The 16,142-nt window shown below is 42.1% G+C and overlaps 1 protein-coding gene and 1 pseudogene across 1 annotated transcript in view; both read left to right on the top strand.

The window, feature by feature from the left end:
* The first annotated feature begins 3,084 nt into the window (after positions 1 to 3,084).
* On the top strand, positions 3,085 to 3,517 carry LOC121441630 (annotated as a pseudogene).
* A 2,966-nt stretch (positions 3,518 to 6,483) lies between these two features.
* LOC121443276 (meiosis 1 associated protein) overlaps positions 6,484 to 16,142 on the top strand; it is a 77,894-nt gene continuing 68,235 nt past the window's right edge. Inside the window, exons 1-2 of the mRNA XM_041644986.1 lie at positions 6,484 to 6,723; positions 13,649 to 13,834. Coding sequence (XP_041500920.1) covers positions 6,484 to 6,723; positions 13,649 to 13,834 — 426 coding nt within the window. The remainder of the gene's footprint in view (positions 6,724 to 13,648; positions 13,835 to 16,142) is intronic.

Genomic DNA, 16,142 nt, shown 5'->3' on the forward strand with positions numbered 1-16,142 from the left:
ATGCAAACACACCACTTGAGTGTGAAGGTCAAAGAACAACCTCAGATGTTGGTTCTTACTTCCATCCTGTGTGAAACAGGGTTTCTTTTTGTTGTTCGTAGTACATATGCTAAGCAAGCTGGCTCAAAGGCCTCTGGGAAGTCTCGTGTCTCTGCTTCCTGTGTTGAGGTAACTGGGCTAGCAGGAGTGCCCTGTCGTCTTTCGGTTGGTTTCAGGGATTCACATTCTAAGTCGCCAGGCTTGTTCAGCAAGCACTCTGCCCACTGAGTCAGATATCTCCCGCCGTATTCCATCTCGACTTTGTGTTTATTTGTAATACTTTCCTGTATTTTGTAATATTTTACTTGCATTGGAATGAATCACAATCCATTCCCTAAAACAAAGCAAGACAAGTGTGTGAGAAGATAGACAACATTTTTATTGGAATGACTTCATACTGACCTAAAAAGAAAAAAAACTGGACCACCTGTGACACAGAGCCAATCAATCAGTGGGGAACACTGAACGCTCCCTTCCTGTGGACGTCTTTAGGAGAATGAAGAGCTGATATTTCACATGCTATAACTGAAAGCACCAGTAACATTGAAAATGTTTTGTTTGTCTTCAAAAGGGGAGAAACAGCTTCTGGGCATTGGGTGTGATGTCATCACCCTGTCATCTCAATACTTTGAAGGTATCAGGAGGACAAGGGTTCAATGCCAACCTGGGCTATAGAGTGGGATCTGTCTTAAACAATAACAACAAACAAACTTCAGTGGTATGAACAATGCCTTGGGCTTTCTTTCTTCTCACAGGATAATTTACAATAGACCACACTTTTCTCTACTCATCAGAAAATTGTTAGATCCCTGTGTTTGGATCTGCTTGAACATTTTCCGGAGCACTCTGTAATGGTTTTGCTAGCGGCACTTCCCCCTGCAATATCTACATCCCTTTCGTCATAACCGATTTCCTATAAAACTCCACACAGACTAGTCACAAAGAGCGAAGGAGCAACACACTTCCTTGCTTTGCAGTCTGGACCCCGCAGTGACCATTCGCTGAGAGACTTTAAAAGGAGTTATATAATTGTTCACTGATCATTGTGATTTGATATACATCTATTATGGCTATAATGGTTTATGTAATTACTTGACTAGTTCTGCACAGCAACCTGATGCCTGAATTGTTCTGATGGGCTAATGTTAATGACCAACCCTGAAGTAGCAGCTGAAATTGGTGTGTAGTGGAACTGTACAAAGTGCAGACTGCCTATGTCTAAGGTGATGTTTTGAAACTGAACATGGTGGCTCACCTCTGTAACCCCAACATTTGGGAAACTGAGGGGGCAGAAACAATGTGAGTTTAAGGTCAACTTGGACTACAAAGTGAGACCTTGCTTCAGATAGATAGATGATAGATAGATAGATAGATAGATAGATAGATAGATAGATAGATGATAGATGGATAGATAGATAGATGATAGATAGATGATAGATGGATAGATAGATAGATAGATAGATAGATAGATAGAATAAAATGATGTTTTCATATATATGAAGGAAAATAGTCTAGGGGTAGTAAATGAGCCTCCTGGGTACCTATTTTTTCTGTATCAATATATATGTCACCTTCAAACAGAACGTTCCATTTAGAATTGGCCTTGTACACCAGTTTATTTGTTCATTTTTATTTTGTTTGTTTTTGAGACGGTCTCACTCTGTAGTTTTATCTGGCCTCGATCTTGTGATAATCCTCTTGCTTCAGGCTGCTAAGCCAGGCACTACTTTAAAAGTGCAGCTAAAAGATTAAATACTATCATCGCTTTCTTGGTAAATACATTAGGCATTGATCTAGATTTCCGGTTCCTAGAGTGCTTTCAAGCCAGAGTTAGTAAAATGATTCAGTGGGTAAAGACACTTGCCTCAAATTCAGTCCCCAGAACGCACATAAAAGTGGAAAGAGAGCCAACTGCACAAAGTTAGTCCGCTGACCTCTGTATACATGTGGAGCATCATCCATACACGAACACAATAGTAATAAAATTGAATTTAAGATTTCAAAGAGGGGGCTGGAGAGATGGCTCAGTGGTTAAGAGCATTGCCTGCTCTTCCAAAGGTCCTGAGTTCAATTCCCAGCAACCACATGGTGGCTCACAACCATCTGTAATGAGGTCTGGTGCCCTCTTCTGGCCTGCAGACATACACACAGACAGAATATTGTATACATAATAAATAAATAAATATTTAAAAAAAAAGATTTCAAAGAGTACTTTCAAGTCAGGCATGTAATCACAACTTCTGGGGAGACTGAGGCAGGAAGGCATCATTGTTCAAGGACAGCATGGGCCACAGATTGAGTCCAGACCTGCTTGGGATGATTTAGCAAGTTGTAACTGGAGGTTTCTCATCTTGCCTGGTCTCGCAGCAACTCTTAAGGCTTAATACTAATTACAAACTGATTGGCCTATTAGCTCAGGCTTATTATTAACTAGCTCTTACAACTTAAATTAACTCATTTTTATCAATCTATGTATTGCCACATGGCCGTGGTGCTACCTTACATCTTGCTTCTCCTGTGGCTGCTTGCTTCTTCCTCGACTCCACCTTCTTTTTTCCCTGTATTCAGTTTGGCTTTTCCACCTAGCTATATTCTTCCCTGCCATAGGCCAAAGCAGCTTCTCTATTAACCAATGGTGATAAAACATATTCACAGCATACAGAAGGGCAACCCACATAAAGCAAGCCCCTGTCTGAAATGAAGGACAGGGTCAATTATAATTCTATACAGTAGGGGATAAAACATCAAAAATTAAATGTTTATTTGTGACAGGATGTCACTATGTATCCCAGGTTGACCGTGAACTCAGATCCTCCTTCCTCAACCTCTGAAGGCTTGTGTCACCATACCTACCTGTACTACCTTTTATTTATTTGCTTTGCTTTGTTGCCACCTTCACTGTGGTATTAAATTGGGGTGATTGTAGTAAGTGCTTCATCTCAAAGAGAAAACTGTCATCTTCATCTCGTGGGGAAAAACTATGAAGAATAATTGTTGAACTGTGCAGACACAGCCAGCGCTTCCTTTTTCAGAGCAGCTGCCAAGATGGCTGAAGTAGAGCAGCAGAAGTGAACCTTCTGCAAGTCCACCTACTGCGGTGTGGACCCGGACCAACCACTGCACTTATCCTATAAGCAGCTGACGTAGTTGTACAGGCCCTATAGAGGCAGTGCCTGAACAGTGGCCTGCTGCAGAAACAGCACTCTCAACTCAAGCACCAGAGAAGGAGGCATCACCCACAGCGAAACCCAAGGTGGTGAAGACCTACCTCAGAGACGTGATCATTCTGCCAGAAGATGGTTGGCAGCATGGTGGGCATGCACAACGGTAAGATCTTCAATCAGGTGGAAATCAAACCAGAGACAATTGGTCACTACCTGGGCTAGTTCTTTATCACCTCCAAATCAGTGAAACAGGGCCAGCTTGGTATCCGTGCCACTCACTCCTGCCCCCCACCTGCTTCATTCCCCTCAAGTAACTGTGGCCGATGAAGACTCACTTTTAGTTCCTGGGGGTGGGGCAATGATTGTGGTGCTGCAGAGATGGCTCAGTGGTTGAGAGCACTACTGCTCTTCCAGAGGACCCAGGTTCAATTCCCCAGATCTACATGGATCGTTCACAACTTTCTGAATTCAGTTCCAGGAGATCTGGCACCCTCACACACACATACACGTAGGAAAAACACCAATGCACATACAATGAAAACAACTCTTTTTAAAAAAAGAATGATTGTGAGACCAAAGATAGCTTAATCAGTAAACGGCTTGCCAAATTGGAGTCCTCAGTACCCATATAAGAAGCCACACATGATTACGTGCACTTGGAATCCCAGCACTGTGAAGGCAGAAAGGTATGGATTCTTGGGGTTCGATGGCCAACTTAATCAGCAAGCCCAAGGTCTCAGTCTCAGTCCCTGTTACAAATAATAAGTTTGGTGACTCCTGAGGAATGACACCAGAGATCATCTTATGTCCTTCACACATGCACACATGTGCATGAAAACACGTGTACATATATGTGTACTCATGTGGCTGGGGATGTGTCTTAGTGGTAGAAGACATCATAGTTGCTGTGTGGGTGAGGCCCTAGGTTCAATTTGCCATCTAAAAATATAGAGCAGTGTTTGCTCTGGGGTCTTTGTTTTGGTGGTGGTTGTTTTTATTATGCAAGGTCTCACTCAGTATCAGAAGACTAACGCAAATCCCCAGCTGGTCCCAAACGCATCAACCATCTGCCTCTCCTCATGGTTACAGATGCATGCTATAGGCCTAGATATGCTAGACTTTTTTGAGATGGAATCAATGTTAGATTAATCTGTCCTAAAGCTCACAAAATAGCCCAGCCAGGCCTCAATCTTCCCGCCTCACCCTCACCCCTGGTAGGATTATAGGCACGAGCCACCATGACTTGCTGCTCTAAGTTTTTACTAACATGTTTTAATCAGACTATTCTATTCCAAGTCACTAAGGGACTTTGTTATGCATGAATACTGGATTTTAACAAAAAGTTTTTGCACATCTATAAATGATCATATAATTTTTCCGTTTAATCTTCCAATGTAACAAGTTATTATTATTATTATTATTATTATTATCATCATCATCATCATCATCATCATCATTATTGTGTTTTATTAAACTTGGGTTGAAACTGGAGGTTTCTCTCCCACCTGCCAGTTCCCAAATACCCACTCTGAGGCTTGATATTAATTACAAACTGGTTGGCTGAGGGCTCAGGATTTTTGCTAACTAGCTTTTCCATCTTAAATTAACCCATTTATATTAGTTTATATTTTACCACAAGGCCCTTGGCTTGTTACCTCACATCTTGCTTCTCTGGTGGCTGCTGGTGTCTCCCTCGAATCTGCCTTCTTTTTCCCTGTGTCTGTTTGGATTTCCTACCTAACTACATTCTGCCCTGCCATAGGCCAAAGTAACTTTTTTATTAACCAACTATAATGAAATATATTCACAGCATACAAAGGGACATCCCACATCATTAGGTTCTCTGGTTTCTTTCTTTTAAGACTAGTTTTTCTTACTCTGTAACCCAAGTCAGCCTCAAACTAGAAGCAATCCTCCTGCCCCAGCCTCCCAAATGCTGAGGTTAGAGGTGTGTGTAAGCTACCATTCCTAACTAACATTATGCTTCTGAAATAAACCCAATTTGGTTATAATATGTTATTTTTATGTCATGTGTATAAGGTTATGCCTGCATGTGTGTCTGTGCACCACATGAGTGTGTCTGGTGCTTGAAAAGGCCTACAGAGGATGCAGATTCCCAGGGACTGGTGTTCACACAGTTATGGGCTATCATAGGTGCTGGGAATGAACCTGGGTCCTCTGGATGAGCAACAAGTGCTCTTTACTGCTGAACCATCTCTCCAGTCCATGATGAGTTATTCTTTTCACATGCTCCTAGCTTTAATATTCCTCTCTTGTTTGGGACTTTTTTTTTTAAAGTATTTATTTATTTATTATGTATACAATATTCTATCTGTGTGTATGACCACAGGCCAGAAGAGGGCACCAGACCCCATTACAGATGGTTGTGAGCCACCGTGTGGTTGCTGGGAATTGAACTCAGGACCTTTGGAAGAGCAGGCAATGCTCTTAACCTCTGAGCTATTTCTCCAGCCCCCTTGTTTGGGACTTTTATATCTAAGTTCACGAATAAAAATTATCTTACTTTTCTCCTTTTTATTAACAAAAAATGTTTTTTGGCAATTTTATATATGTGTATAATGCATTCTGGTTACTCTCCACCCTATCGTCTTCTCTTATTTCCTTCCTCTTTCCCATGTTTACTAGTTTTTGTTTTGTTTAGTGTCCCACAGAGTTCAAGTAGGGTCATCTGTGTGATCCTGAGCTTAGCAGTTCATATATAACTGGTGTTTTTGATCTTAGCCATTCTGACTAATGTAAGATGGTATCTCAGAGTTGTTTTGATTTGAATGTAGAAGAATGAAAATAGATCTATATCTATCCCCATGCACAAGTGGATTAAAGACTTCATTATAAATCCAACCACACTGAACCTGATAGAAGAGAAAGTGGGAAGTAGCCTTCAATGCATGGGCACAGGAGACCACTTCCTAAATATAACGCCAGTAGCACAGACACTGAGAGCAACAATAAACAAATGGGACCTCCTGAAACTGAGAAGCTTCTGTAAAGCAAAGGACACGAATCAATAAGACAAAAAGACAGCCTACTGAAAGACATTTGTTCAACTATGTTCATAGCAGCATTATTTGTAATAGCCAGAACCTGGAAACAACCTAGATGCCCCTCAACCGAAGAATGGATTTTTTAAAATGTGATCCATTTACACATTAGAGTGATCCCGTTTTATGAAAGCCAGTCATTTCTTTTTCTTTTCCTGTAGGTTTAGAACTATCAGTTATTCAAGTGGTGGCTACAGTTCCGCACTGGTGTGGCTGCCATGAATCGAAGGAGAACTGGTAGTAGAGGGACCGCTCCTACCACGAAGATAAGTCCCCAACCCCCGAGGCTGCTCATTGTGCATATCGCTCCACCCTCCTGGGCCCACATCTGCCCCAACCTCTGTGAGGCCTTACAGAACTTCTTCTCCATCGCCTGCAATTTGATGGGCCCCAGCCGCATGTCTCTGTTCAGCTTATACACAGTACAAAACCAACATGAGTGTGTCCTCCCGTTTGTGGTAAGTCTGTCTGTACTCATGATACCCCGAAAGCAAATGAGATTTCCACAGCAGAGCCCGCAGTTGTTATCACCTACCGTGAAAACCACATTGGTCCCTCGTTTCTAGTCAGCCCGCTTGAACCAGTAGTCATCCTGGGGGGAGGGGTGCTGCAAGAGGAAAGTCTCTGAGCTGGTAATTTGGGGGTTGAAAAAGGCTGCATACCATCCCTCTCCTCCAGGAGAGAGCAGAGACCTAGGCAGCTGCAGTTCCTTGAAATGTAAACAGATAGATCCTTTTGCCCTCTTTGAAATGTAAACACTTCGAGAAGTTTCTAAATCTCTTCAGAGGTCTGGCTATTTAGTCACTCTGTTTCTCCAGAACTTGTCCTGGGGTGAAACTCAAGGCCCTAATTCACTCTGCTCAGAAAATCCTAACTGCAAAACAGAAACTATTTTCCCTGTGCTACACTTGGTTGAAACTTTAATTCCTTCAGGTAAAACACATAAGGATCTAGAAGGAGTGGCTGAGGCAGGGACCATTGTCTTTACAAAGCTCCCGCACAGTTAACTACTCTCCTCCTCAAAGAAAATTCATGTCTTCCTGTTGTCTTAGACAGAATTCAAAATCACAACATAATTCAAAATTACAAAAGCCTTCTTTGAGTCACTCTTGCTGCTAATTCAGTGGACATATATTCTGTCTTTAAGGTAACCAAAGGAAGGAATTTCACAGACTTGTTACTGATTGTGTGTCTAAGACTGAACTAGAATCCACTCGTTTTTTAATTAATGTCTCATGCTCCTCATTCAAAGTGGGAATATAATATCTCTTTCGGTACTATAAGGTATGGAAATAATCACATCTGTTTGGGTTTGCTTTCTACTGCTGTGATCAAACACCATGACCAGAAGCAACTTGGACGGGTCGGTGCAAAAACTACAGTTCTTGTCTTAAAGGGAATAAGATAGTTTATGCTGAAGCCATTTTGAGTGACCACAGTCAGGGAACACAAATTCAAGTTACCCCAAATTACATGTTCCAATGTGGAAGCAGTTTTAGGAAGTTTTATAGGACAAAAAAATTATAAATCAAGGCAAATTTAAAATACACTGATGGATTTACCTGAATACGGTTACAGACAGGTGGGGGGAGCTTTACTGTAGGCCCAAGAGTTTATCTAGTGTCCTTCTTAGTCTGAATTGGTAGAAGCTCAGTGGTCTGCTAAGTTAATAGATACTAAAGGCTTTACTCTATTAGTCATAAGATGTTAATAGCCACACAGAGGCGCGCAAGGAATGGTTTCCAGAGGGCTAGAACTAGTCCACAATAAGGTTATTAGCCTTTGGACTTGCAACATTCCAATCTCTATGTGGTACTGAAATTCTAAGCAATCAGTCTCTGAAGACACAGCTTCTTCTCAGGAGTTCTTGTTCACAGAGAAAAAAGGTTTGTTGGACTTACATGTTCGGATCACAATCCATCCTGAAGGGAAGTCAGGGCAGGAACTGAAGGAGAAGCCATGGAGGAGTGCTGCTTTCTGATTTGTTCCTCAAGGCTTGCCAGTCTGCTTTCTTATACAAGTCAGGACCAAGCTGCCTAGGAATGGCACCATCCACAATGGGTAGGCCCTTCCATGTCAAGTGTCAATCAGGAAAATGTCCTACAGGCTTGTCTACAGGCCAGTCTGACAGAGGCATTTTCTCAACTGAGCTTCCCTCTTCCAAGATTACCCCAGCTTCTGTCAAATTGACAAAAAAAAAAAAAAAAAAAAGGAAGGAAGGAAGGAAAAAAACACTAACCAACACAATTGACCTCTTGCCAGCTTTATATTTTATGCTTCTTGGGTTACAGCTTTGTAAAAATTTAATATACTTGGATTACTTTGATTATACTTTGGGTTTATAGAACCTGGGTATTGTGTCTCAAAATGAATCCTACAGGAAAAGGTTTTTGGGGTTTTTTTTGTGGGGGGTTGTTGTTATTGTTTGTTTCTTAGACAGGGTTTCTCTGTGTAACCACCATGACTGTCCTGGAACTCGCTCACGTAGACCAGGCTGGTGTAGAACTCACAGAAATCCAACTACCTCAGTCTCCAAGACCACCCAGTCAGGGAAAGGATTTTATATAAACTCTCAAAGTAATTAGTCTAGTGAGTTTGTCTGTACATTGTTGTTTCAGCTGGATTGGGATAGAAAATCATTAAAAATTAATTAAGGGGATGCTGGAGAGATGGCTCAGTGGTTAAGAGCACTGCCTGCTCTTCCAGAGGTCCTGAGTTCAATTCCCATCAACCACACGGTGGCTCATAGTCATCTGTAATGAGATCTGATGCCCTCTTCTGGCCTGCAGGCATACATGCAGACAGAACACTATACATAATAAATAAATACATCTTTTAAAAATTAAATTAAATTAATTAAGGAGTTCAATTGATACTTTCTACAAGTTGAGTAGAATTTGATTCCTCAGATCATTAACTTTTTCTGCCAGATTATATGAAAATGTGGTGTCTTAACATAATAAACATTTATTGTTTCATGATTATTGTGAGTTAAAAACATACAAGCAGCTCAGGTAGGTGGCTCAGGCATGGAGTTTCTCATGAGGTTGTTTTAAATATGGCAGCTATGATTGTAGTCTTCTGAAGCATGACTAGAGCTGGAGGAGCAGGTTCTAAATTCAGATGAAAATTAGAAGTTCATGTTTCCTCACCACCTGGATCTCTACATAGAGTTATTTGCATGTTCTCATCTGAGCTCTTCCGCAAGCAGTTGAGAGAAAGAGAAAGAGAGAGAGAGGAGAGAGGATATGTTTTATGTCCTGGTCACAAAAAGTTCGCTTCTTCCACATTCCATTCATCCGAAACAAGTCACTGTTCCATCCAGGCAAAGCAACAAGAACCAGGTGCACCCTCTTGCCTGGGTAACCCAAAGGAAACACATGACAAGAGGCTGTGGAGGTAGTTCACAGTTAAGGAGCTTGCCTGCACCAGCTTGAGACTGAGTTCAAGGGCCTGTTTGGAGCATGAGCACACACAATTAAAGCTGGTCCTGCTGGCTCAAGGATGAGGACCTGAGTTTGATCCTGAGCCTTGAGTAAAAAGCTGGGTGTGGTGTGTGCTTGTTACCCCAGAGCTGGGGAGGCAGAAACAGGAGGGTTCCTGGTGCTCTAGCACAGCCCAGTCAGCATGCCTCGGCTCCCAGGGAGACCGGGCTCAACAGGATAAAATAAAAGGGAGATGGCTCCTATAATGACGAATCTTGATTGTCAACTTGACACACCTAAGAAGAAGAAACCTTAACTGTGGAATTGCCTCCCTCAGATTGGCATGTGGGAGCATTTTCTTGATTGCTAACTGATGTAGGAGGACCTAACCTCCTGTGGGCAGTGCCTTCCTGGGCAGGTGGACTGTGTAAGCCAGTCAGGTAGCTGAGCAAGTCAGTGAGCAGCACTCCTCCAAGGTCTTCACTTCGGTTCCTGAGTTCCTGTCCCAGCTTCCCTCAGTGCTGGACCATAAGCTATAAATTAAAATAACCCTTTCCTCCCCCAAGCCACTTTTGGTCGTGGTGTTTATCACATCAACAAAAAGCAAACTAGGACAGTGTCTGAGGCATGACACTGGAGGTTGACCTCTGGCCTCCACACACGCGGGCACACATGCGTGTACGCGCATGCACACACACACACACTTCTCAGGACACTGTACTCATCACTTAGTACAATGAGGGGAACCTTGGGCTGTCACAGTCTACTCCCTTAAGTTTCTAAGCCTCAGCACAGAAGAGGAAACCAGGCAGGTGCCAGCCATCGTCTTGGGTCTAGAAGTGGGCTCTGGGGCTTCAAAGAGACCTAGGTAGCTAGAGGAGAAAGAACTATATATGGGAAAGAAAAGAGAATTCCCGTTTTCCCTTTTAAAGGAAGCTCTTTAAGGAGCTATATAAGTCAGTCAAGTTGCAGGCAAGAACAGATGGCATATCCAAGCTGAGAAATTTTCAGAGATACAGAAAGAGAATATTTGCAGAAGTGAAGGCAGTTTAGGCAGAGTCAACAAAAGAATCAGGCCTCAGCCAGGCCACCCAAGACAGCTGCCTTGTGGAATCTGGGACCTTTGTTAAAGAAAGCACAGTGACTCTTGTTAAAGCGCCATAGATTTTATTCAGGACCACTGCACAGTAGGTATGAGGACCTTGACAATGGAATTTTGCTGTGGAGGAGAGCCTGAGCTCACCTAAGTACAGCATTGGTACGTGGGGCTCCCGCAGGTAAATCCCCAGCTAGTGCCTCCGATTGGACAGGCCTTTTTAGAAGGAGGAGTGTGAGGAAACACACGGAATTGGTCCCTAGAGATTGGCCTCCAAGAATACAAAACCAGGGAGAGAAAAGTGGACAGTGATCTGGAAGGCAAACAAAAACTTGCCAGTATCGAGTGCTGTGATAATTTTTCTTCAGGTGGCTTTGTCTCCCTGCTACTCCCAGTATACGTGGCTATTTTTAAATCAGTTGATCCCTTAATCCCTCCATTAGGAAAGGCGGGCAGTATTATAGTAGAAACCTTGAAGTGGTCAGGTGTTTCACTAAGCTGGGAAACAGCTGATCTGCCAAGTGCCAAAGGAAAACCACAGGAAAGGGGTGAGGCTAATTGCCTCCTGAAAGCGAGTAGCCAAGAGTGTGACCTGGGCAAAGTGCCTGCTCCCCCATTCCGATTGCTGTTGGTGGTGCTGGTGGTAACTGTTTATTTCATTAAAGAATGAAATAAACAGCTTACAATGGTGTTATTCTGTCAACCAGCCTGGCCTGAGGATCACTATCTGGTTCAAGCTGGCTTCAAAGTTGTGACAATTCCTCCAATTTATTCCACCGACTGCTAGGATTACAGGTGGGAGTAATCCACACCCAGTTTTTCCATTTTTCTCTGAAGGGTTGAAAGATGAATACATTGGCACAGATCAGGCTCACTGTTGAATGAACCCCAGACAAAACACTTTGGTGGTCTTATCAACCTGGGGTTGGAGAAAGCAAAGAGGAAAGGCTAGCAGTAGAAAAGAACCGAGTCAGGCTAGGGAAAAGTGTATTCATTTCTCCATTTCTCTCAGAAAGAAGTCTTGACAGAAGCCCTTGAGGAAAGTGTAGTCGTAGGCCTCAGAGATCTAGGAATGCAGGTGTCAGGGTGAGGGACACAAATCTCCCAAGAACAGCCTGTGCCAGGGCACCCTAAGTCCTTGGCCACGTCCTTCAAGGAATTGGCTGTATGCCAGATCCAGGATGGAACCTGCTGTTTCTCTTCCACCACTACCCCATGAAACCTGCCAGGTAGAGCCTTTTCATTGCCTGTAGTCAGTCCTGAAGAAAACAAAAACAAAAACACACTTAGGACTCCCCACCGGTACTCAGGAAAGATGACAAGCCAAAATTTCCTCCCTGGAGAACAATAAACTCAATGCTAGTTAGAAACTCAAGAAAATCGCAAGCATGATGCGACCACATTATGTCTACATCATGGATGGACCAACAATCCAGTCTACAGGAAAACAGGCTCTTAATTCCATTTTTACTGCACAAGAAAAACAGCTGACATTTCCTGTCTGCAGGGACACCTCAAAATGTAAATGCAGAAAAATACTGAATGGGGGAACATATCCAGGAGAGACCCAAAATTACCCCTCACATTTAATTTTTTAGTATCATCAAATAATTCTGAACCTTTTATAAGGAGTAATGACACAGAATTCATAATTAAAATATTAGAATTCCTTTTATAGCCATTGTGACATGAATATAAATAACCCAGATGATTAACTTCCCTCCCAAAGAAGGATTCCAGAAGAATGTCCCTATAATGAAACTCTTCCTAATTCCTTTAAATTTTCCATTATAAAGAATTATTGAAATGTTGCATTGTCTACAATGAGGTATTAGGGTTCAGAATGCTCTGGTCTGCCTGTAGTGCTTACTTGGTCATGCTCAGTAGCTGGCATCTGATCATGTCACGCAGCAGGTAAGACTACGTTCTAAGAGAGACGCCATGGATGACTGTACTGAGAGCAGCAGGAGAGGGAGGAGAAGGCAGGGAATCGATACTGCTAGAGAGACGATTTGAAGGAATCAGATAAACATGGAGTTCTGAGGATAGAAACCACAGCAGGCTCAAGTCTCCCTAGTGTGGCAAGAAAAGCAGATATAAAAGGGAAAATAAAGTACACAGTGCAGTGATTTTTCTGAAAGCTATGAAACACAGTGTTGGGGGTGGAGAGATGGCTCACAAGTTAAGAGCACGCACTGCTTTTTCAGAGGACCCAAGTTCAATTGCCAGACTTCACTTCGGGGAATCTAAAGCTCTTTTTGTTTTGATTTTTCAAGACATGGTTTCTTTGTGTAGCCCTGGAACTCACTCTGTAGACCAGGCTGGCCTTGAACTCAGAAATCTACTAGCCTCTGCCTACCAAGTGCTGGGATTAAAGGGGTGTACCACCACTCCCTGGTTTAGGAGGAAAGCTCCTTACTGACTTGCTCCCCTTGCTTTCTCAGCCTATTTTTTTTTTTTTATTTTTTCGAGACAGGGTTTCTCTGTGGCTTTGGAGCCTGTCCTGGAACTAGCTCTTGTAGACCAGGTTGGTCTCGAACTCACAGAGATCCACCTGCCTCTGCCTCCCAAGTGCTGGAATTAAAGGCGTGCGCCACCACCGCCCGGCTCAGCCTAATTTTTTACACAACTCAGAGCTACCAGTCCAGGGTTGTCACAGCCCATAGGAGGCTAGGCCCTCCTACATCAATCGTTAATCAAGAAAATGCCACATAGACAAGCTAATAGACCACTCTGAGGGAAGCCATTCCTCGATTGTGGTTTCTTCTTCCCAGGTAACTCAAGTCTGTGTTGATTTGACAGAAGCTAGCCAACGTACTGGGTTACTAAAGATTTGTGTCTTTGATTCCCTTTTCTCTGCAGCAAGTGAGAGGGAACTTCGTTAGGTTGCAGACCTGCATCTCAGAGCTACGCATGCTGCAGGTAGAAGGTTGTTACAGACCCAATCATACCTTACTGCCACTGGCTGTAGAGGATGGGCTCCAACAGTTCAAACAGTTCAGCAGATACATGGCCACCAGTGCTACTCAGCCCAGTACTTCCCTGGAGGTAAGTGATGCTGCCTTTAGGGCACTAAGCCATTTTCCCATTTCCATCTGTGTAGGTGTTTCATATTTATTATCCTTATGTTGTTTTGTTGCATAGGCATTGAATGTGATTTCAAGGCTAAATGTTCAGCTACCTGCAAGTAAAAGATTATTTCCCTTTCCCATAACCCATAACGAATTCAGTCCTTTTTTTTCTTTTCTCCTCATTACTTTATCCTTTTTTTCTGTGCATGTGTATATGCATGCACACAGGCATGCACGTGTGTGTGTGTTTGTGTGTTGTGTTATGTGTGTGTTGGATACTCAGACCTGGAATTATATGCAGTTGTAAGTTGCCCAGTCAAGCACTGGGAACTGTTTAGCATGAATAATAAAAACCCAGAGAAAGATATTGGGGTTCAACCTGAAAATCAGAAAAGCAAAGCAGCAGCCAAACCACTAGAGAGCTCTTACCTCTATGAAATCTTCAGACTAAAAGAGAGCAAGTTCCTGTCTCATCTTACCTTATATTCCTCTCTGGTACTGGGATTAAAGGTGTGCTCCACCACTGCCCGGCCTCTATGGTTAACTAGTGTGGCCGCTGGGATTAAAGGTGTGTGTCATCACTGCCTGGCCTGTATGGCTGACTAGTGTGGCTCTTTTGTGTTCTGTTCTTTAGGCAAGTTTTATTTGTTAAAATACAAATAAAATATCACTACATTTCCCCCTTTTTGTCTGAAATGATAAAGAAGGCTATAACTAATATAAGAAAAACTATATATAGTAAATACAATAATTATATACAATATATACAGGCAATAAATACATCAACCATGTCTAGTCCATTTGCACTTGACGAATTCAGAGAAAATACTCCATATCTATCCTATTGTGGTGAGTCCAAAGTCTTGTACCTAATTTACTTTCTATTATAACTTGCTTTCTATGTCTGGTAAACAAGAAAAACTGTAACTATATTGTCTTCAACTCCCTCAGAAACCCAAGAAAGAAATAATATTAACTGAGTAAGCAGGAAGTGCAAGTAAGAAAGTTCTAAAACTGTGAGTAATGACAAAAACAGCTGTCTTCCTGGACAGTCACCTGAAGTTTTTCTGCAAAGTTGGGGCATCCATCTTCGGCCTACAGGCCTAGCATATCAACAGACTTTTCTGTGAAGCAGGATATTCTGAAGGGCTGGCCCTCCTTGTCTTGACAGTGTTTGGTAGTCACTTTCTTTTGTGTCCTGCTTGTCCAATAAGGACAGCATACTGTCAGCAGTCAAGACAGGGGCACTTTCTTGCCCAATGGCTTACTTTTGCCACAAAGAAAGTAAACTCCTTGTGTAGTTCTTCAGTGCCCAATATCTTCTCTGAAGTGGATTGGTACTGCTAGGAGCAGACATGTCTCATTATCAAAAAACAAAAAAACAACTATGTTATTAAAACATCTTAAATACCATATTCTGTAGATCTCTGAAGTGTTTGAAGATAACCTGTCTATCTAAAATATATCTTTGTTTGACCTTGAAAACATACTTAATGTGACTACAAGTTCAATTATAATAGGTGATTAACTACTAACCTGCATTTCCTTATTATCCTAAACAGCTGGTAATAATAATTTTCAAGACTAGAAATTTACATTACATTGTTAAATGTACAATTGTAAAATGTACAATAGGTACAATAGCTTGAACTAGAGTAGAAATGATGTACAATATGTTCTAACAAAATAATAATAATATCAAATATAAAAAATTTGTATATATATAAATTGTATAAAATCCAATCCAGTATAAAACTAGTAGTTACTCTTTAAAAGTAAATTCAATAATCTACCTTTTTATCCTATCCTATCTATATTCCCCCTGTTTTCCAAAACAAGAGCTCTGAATCTAATCTCCTTTGTTCAACTTTTCTCCTGACCATGATAACAACTGGTAACCAACCCCCCTAAGTAGTGCTAAATATCCATAACCCATTAAACAACCAAAACCCACCACCCCACCTCTTGGGAATGTGGGTGTTGTATTTTTAAATTTACTTCCTGCTGTCTGGGGATGAAGGTATCTTTAGGGGAGCCTAAAGAAAAATTAACTGTCAAGTCCTGGGATAGGCGGCTATATCGTTTGTTGTTCAGGCTCTGCATAATGGAAAAGTGTAGGGTCTGTCTCAAGTCCTGGTTAGAGCAGTCTGTGAGGCTGGATCATCTCAGCCAGCCACCTTGAAATTGTTCTGAGCAATTTGTAGTACAAAACCAATCTTAAATGGTGTTTTTCAGCTTAGTGGTGTTATCATAGTCCTGGATGAATTGTCATTGTGAGGCTCCAT

The sequence above is a fragment of the Microtus oregoni genome, unplaced genomic scaffold (genome assembly GCF_018167655.1).
Source record: "Microtus oregoni isolate MIOR12 unplaced genomic scaffold, Mior012 000002F_ref0000024, whole genome shotgun sequence".
In the NCBI taxonomy this organism is placed as follows: domain Eukaryota; kingdom Metazoa; phylum Chordata; class Mammalia; order Rodentia; family Cricetidae; genus Microtus; species Microtus oregoni.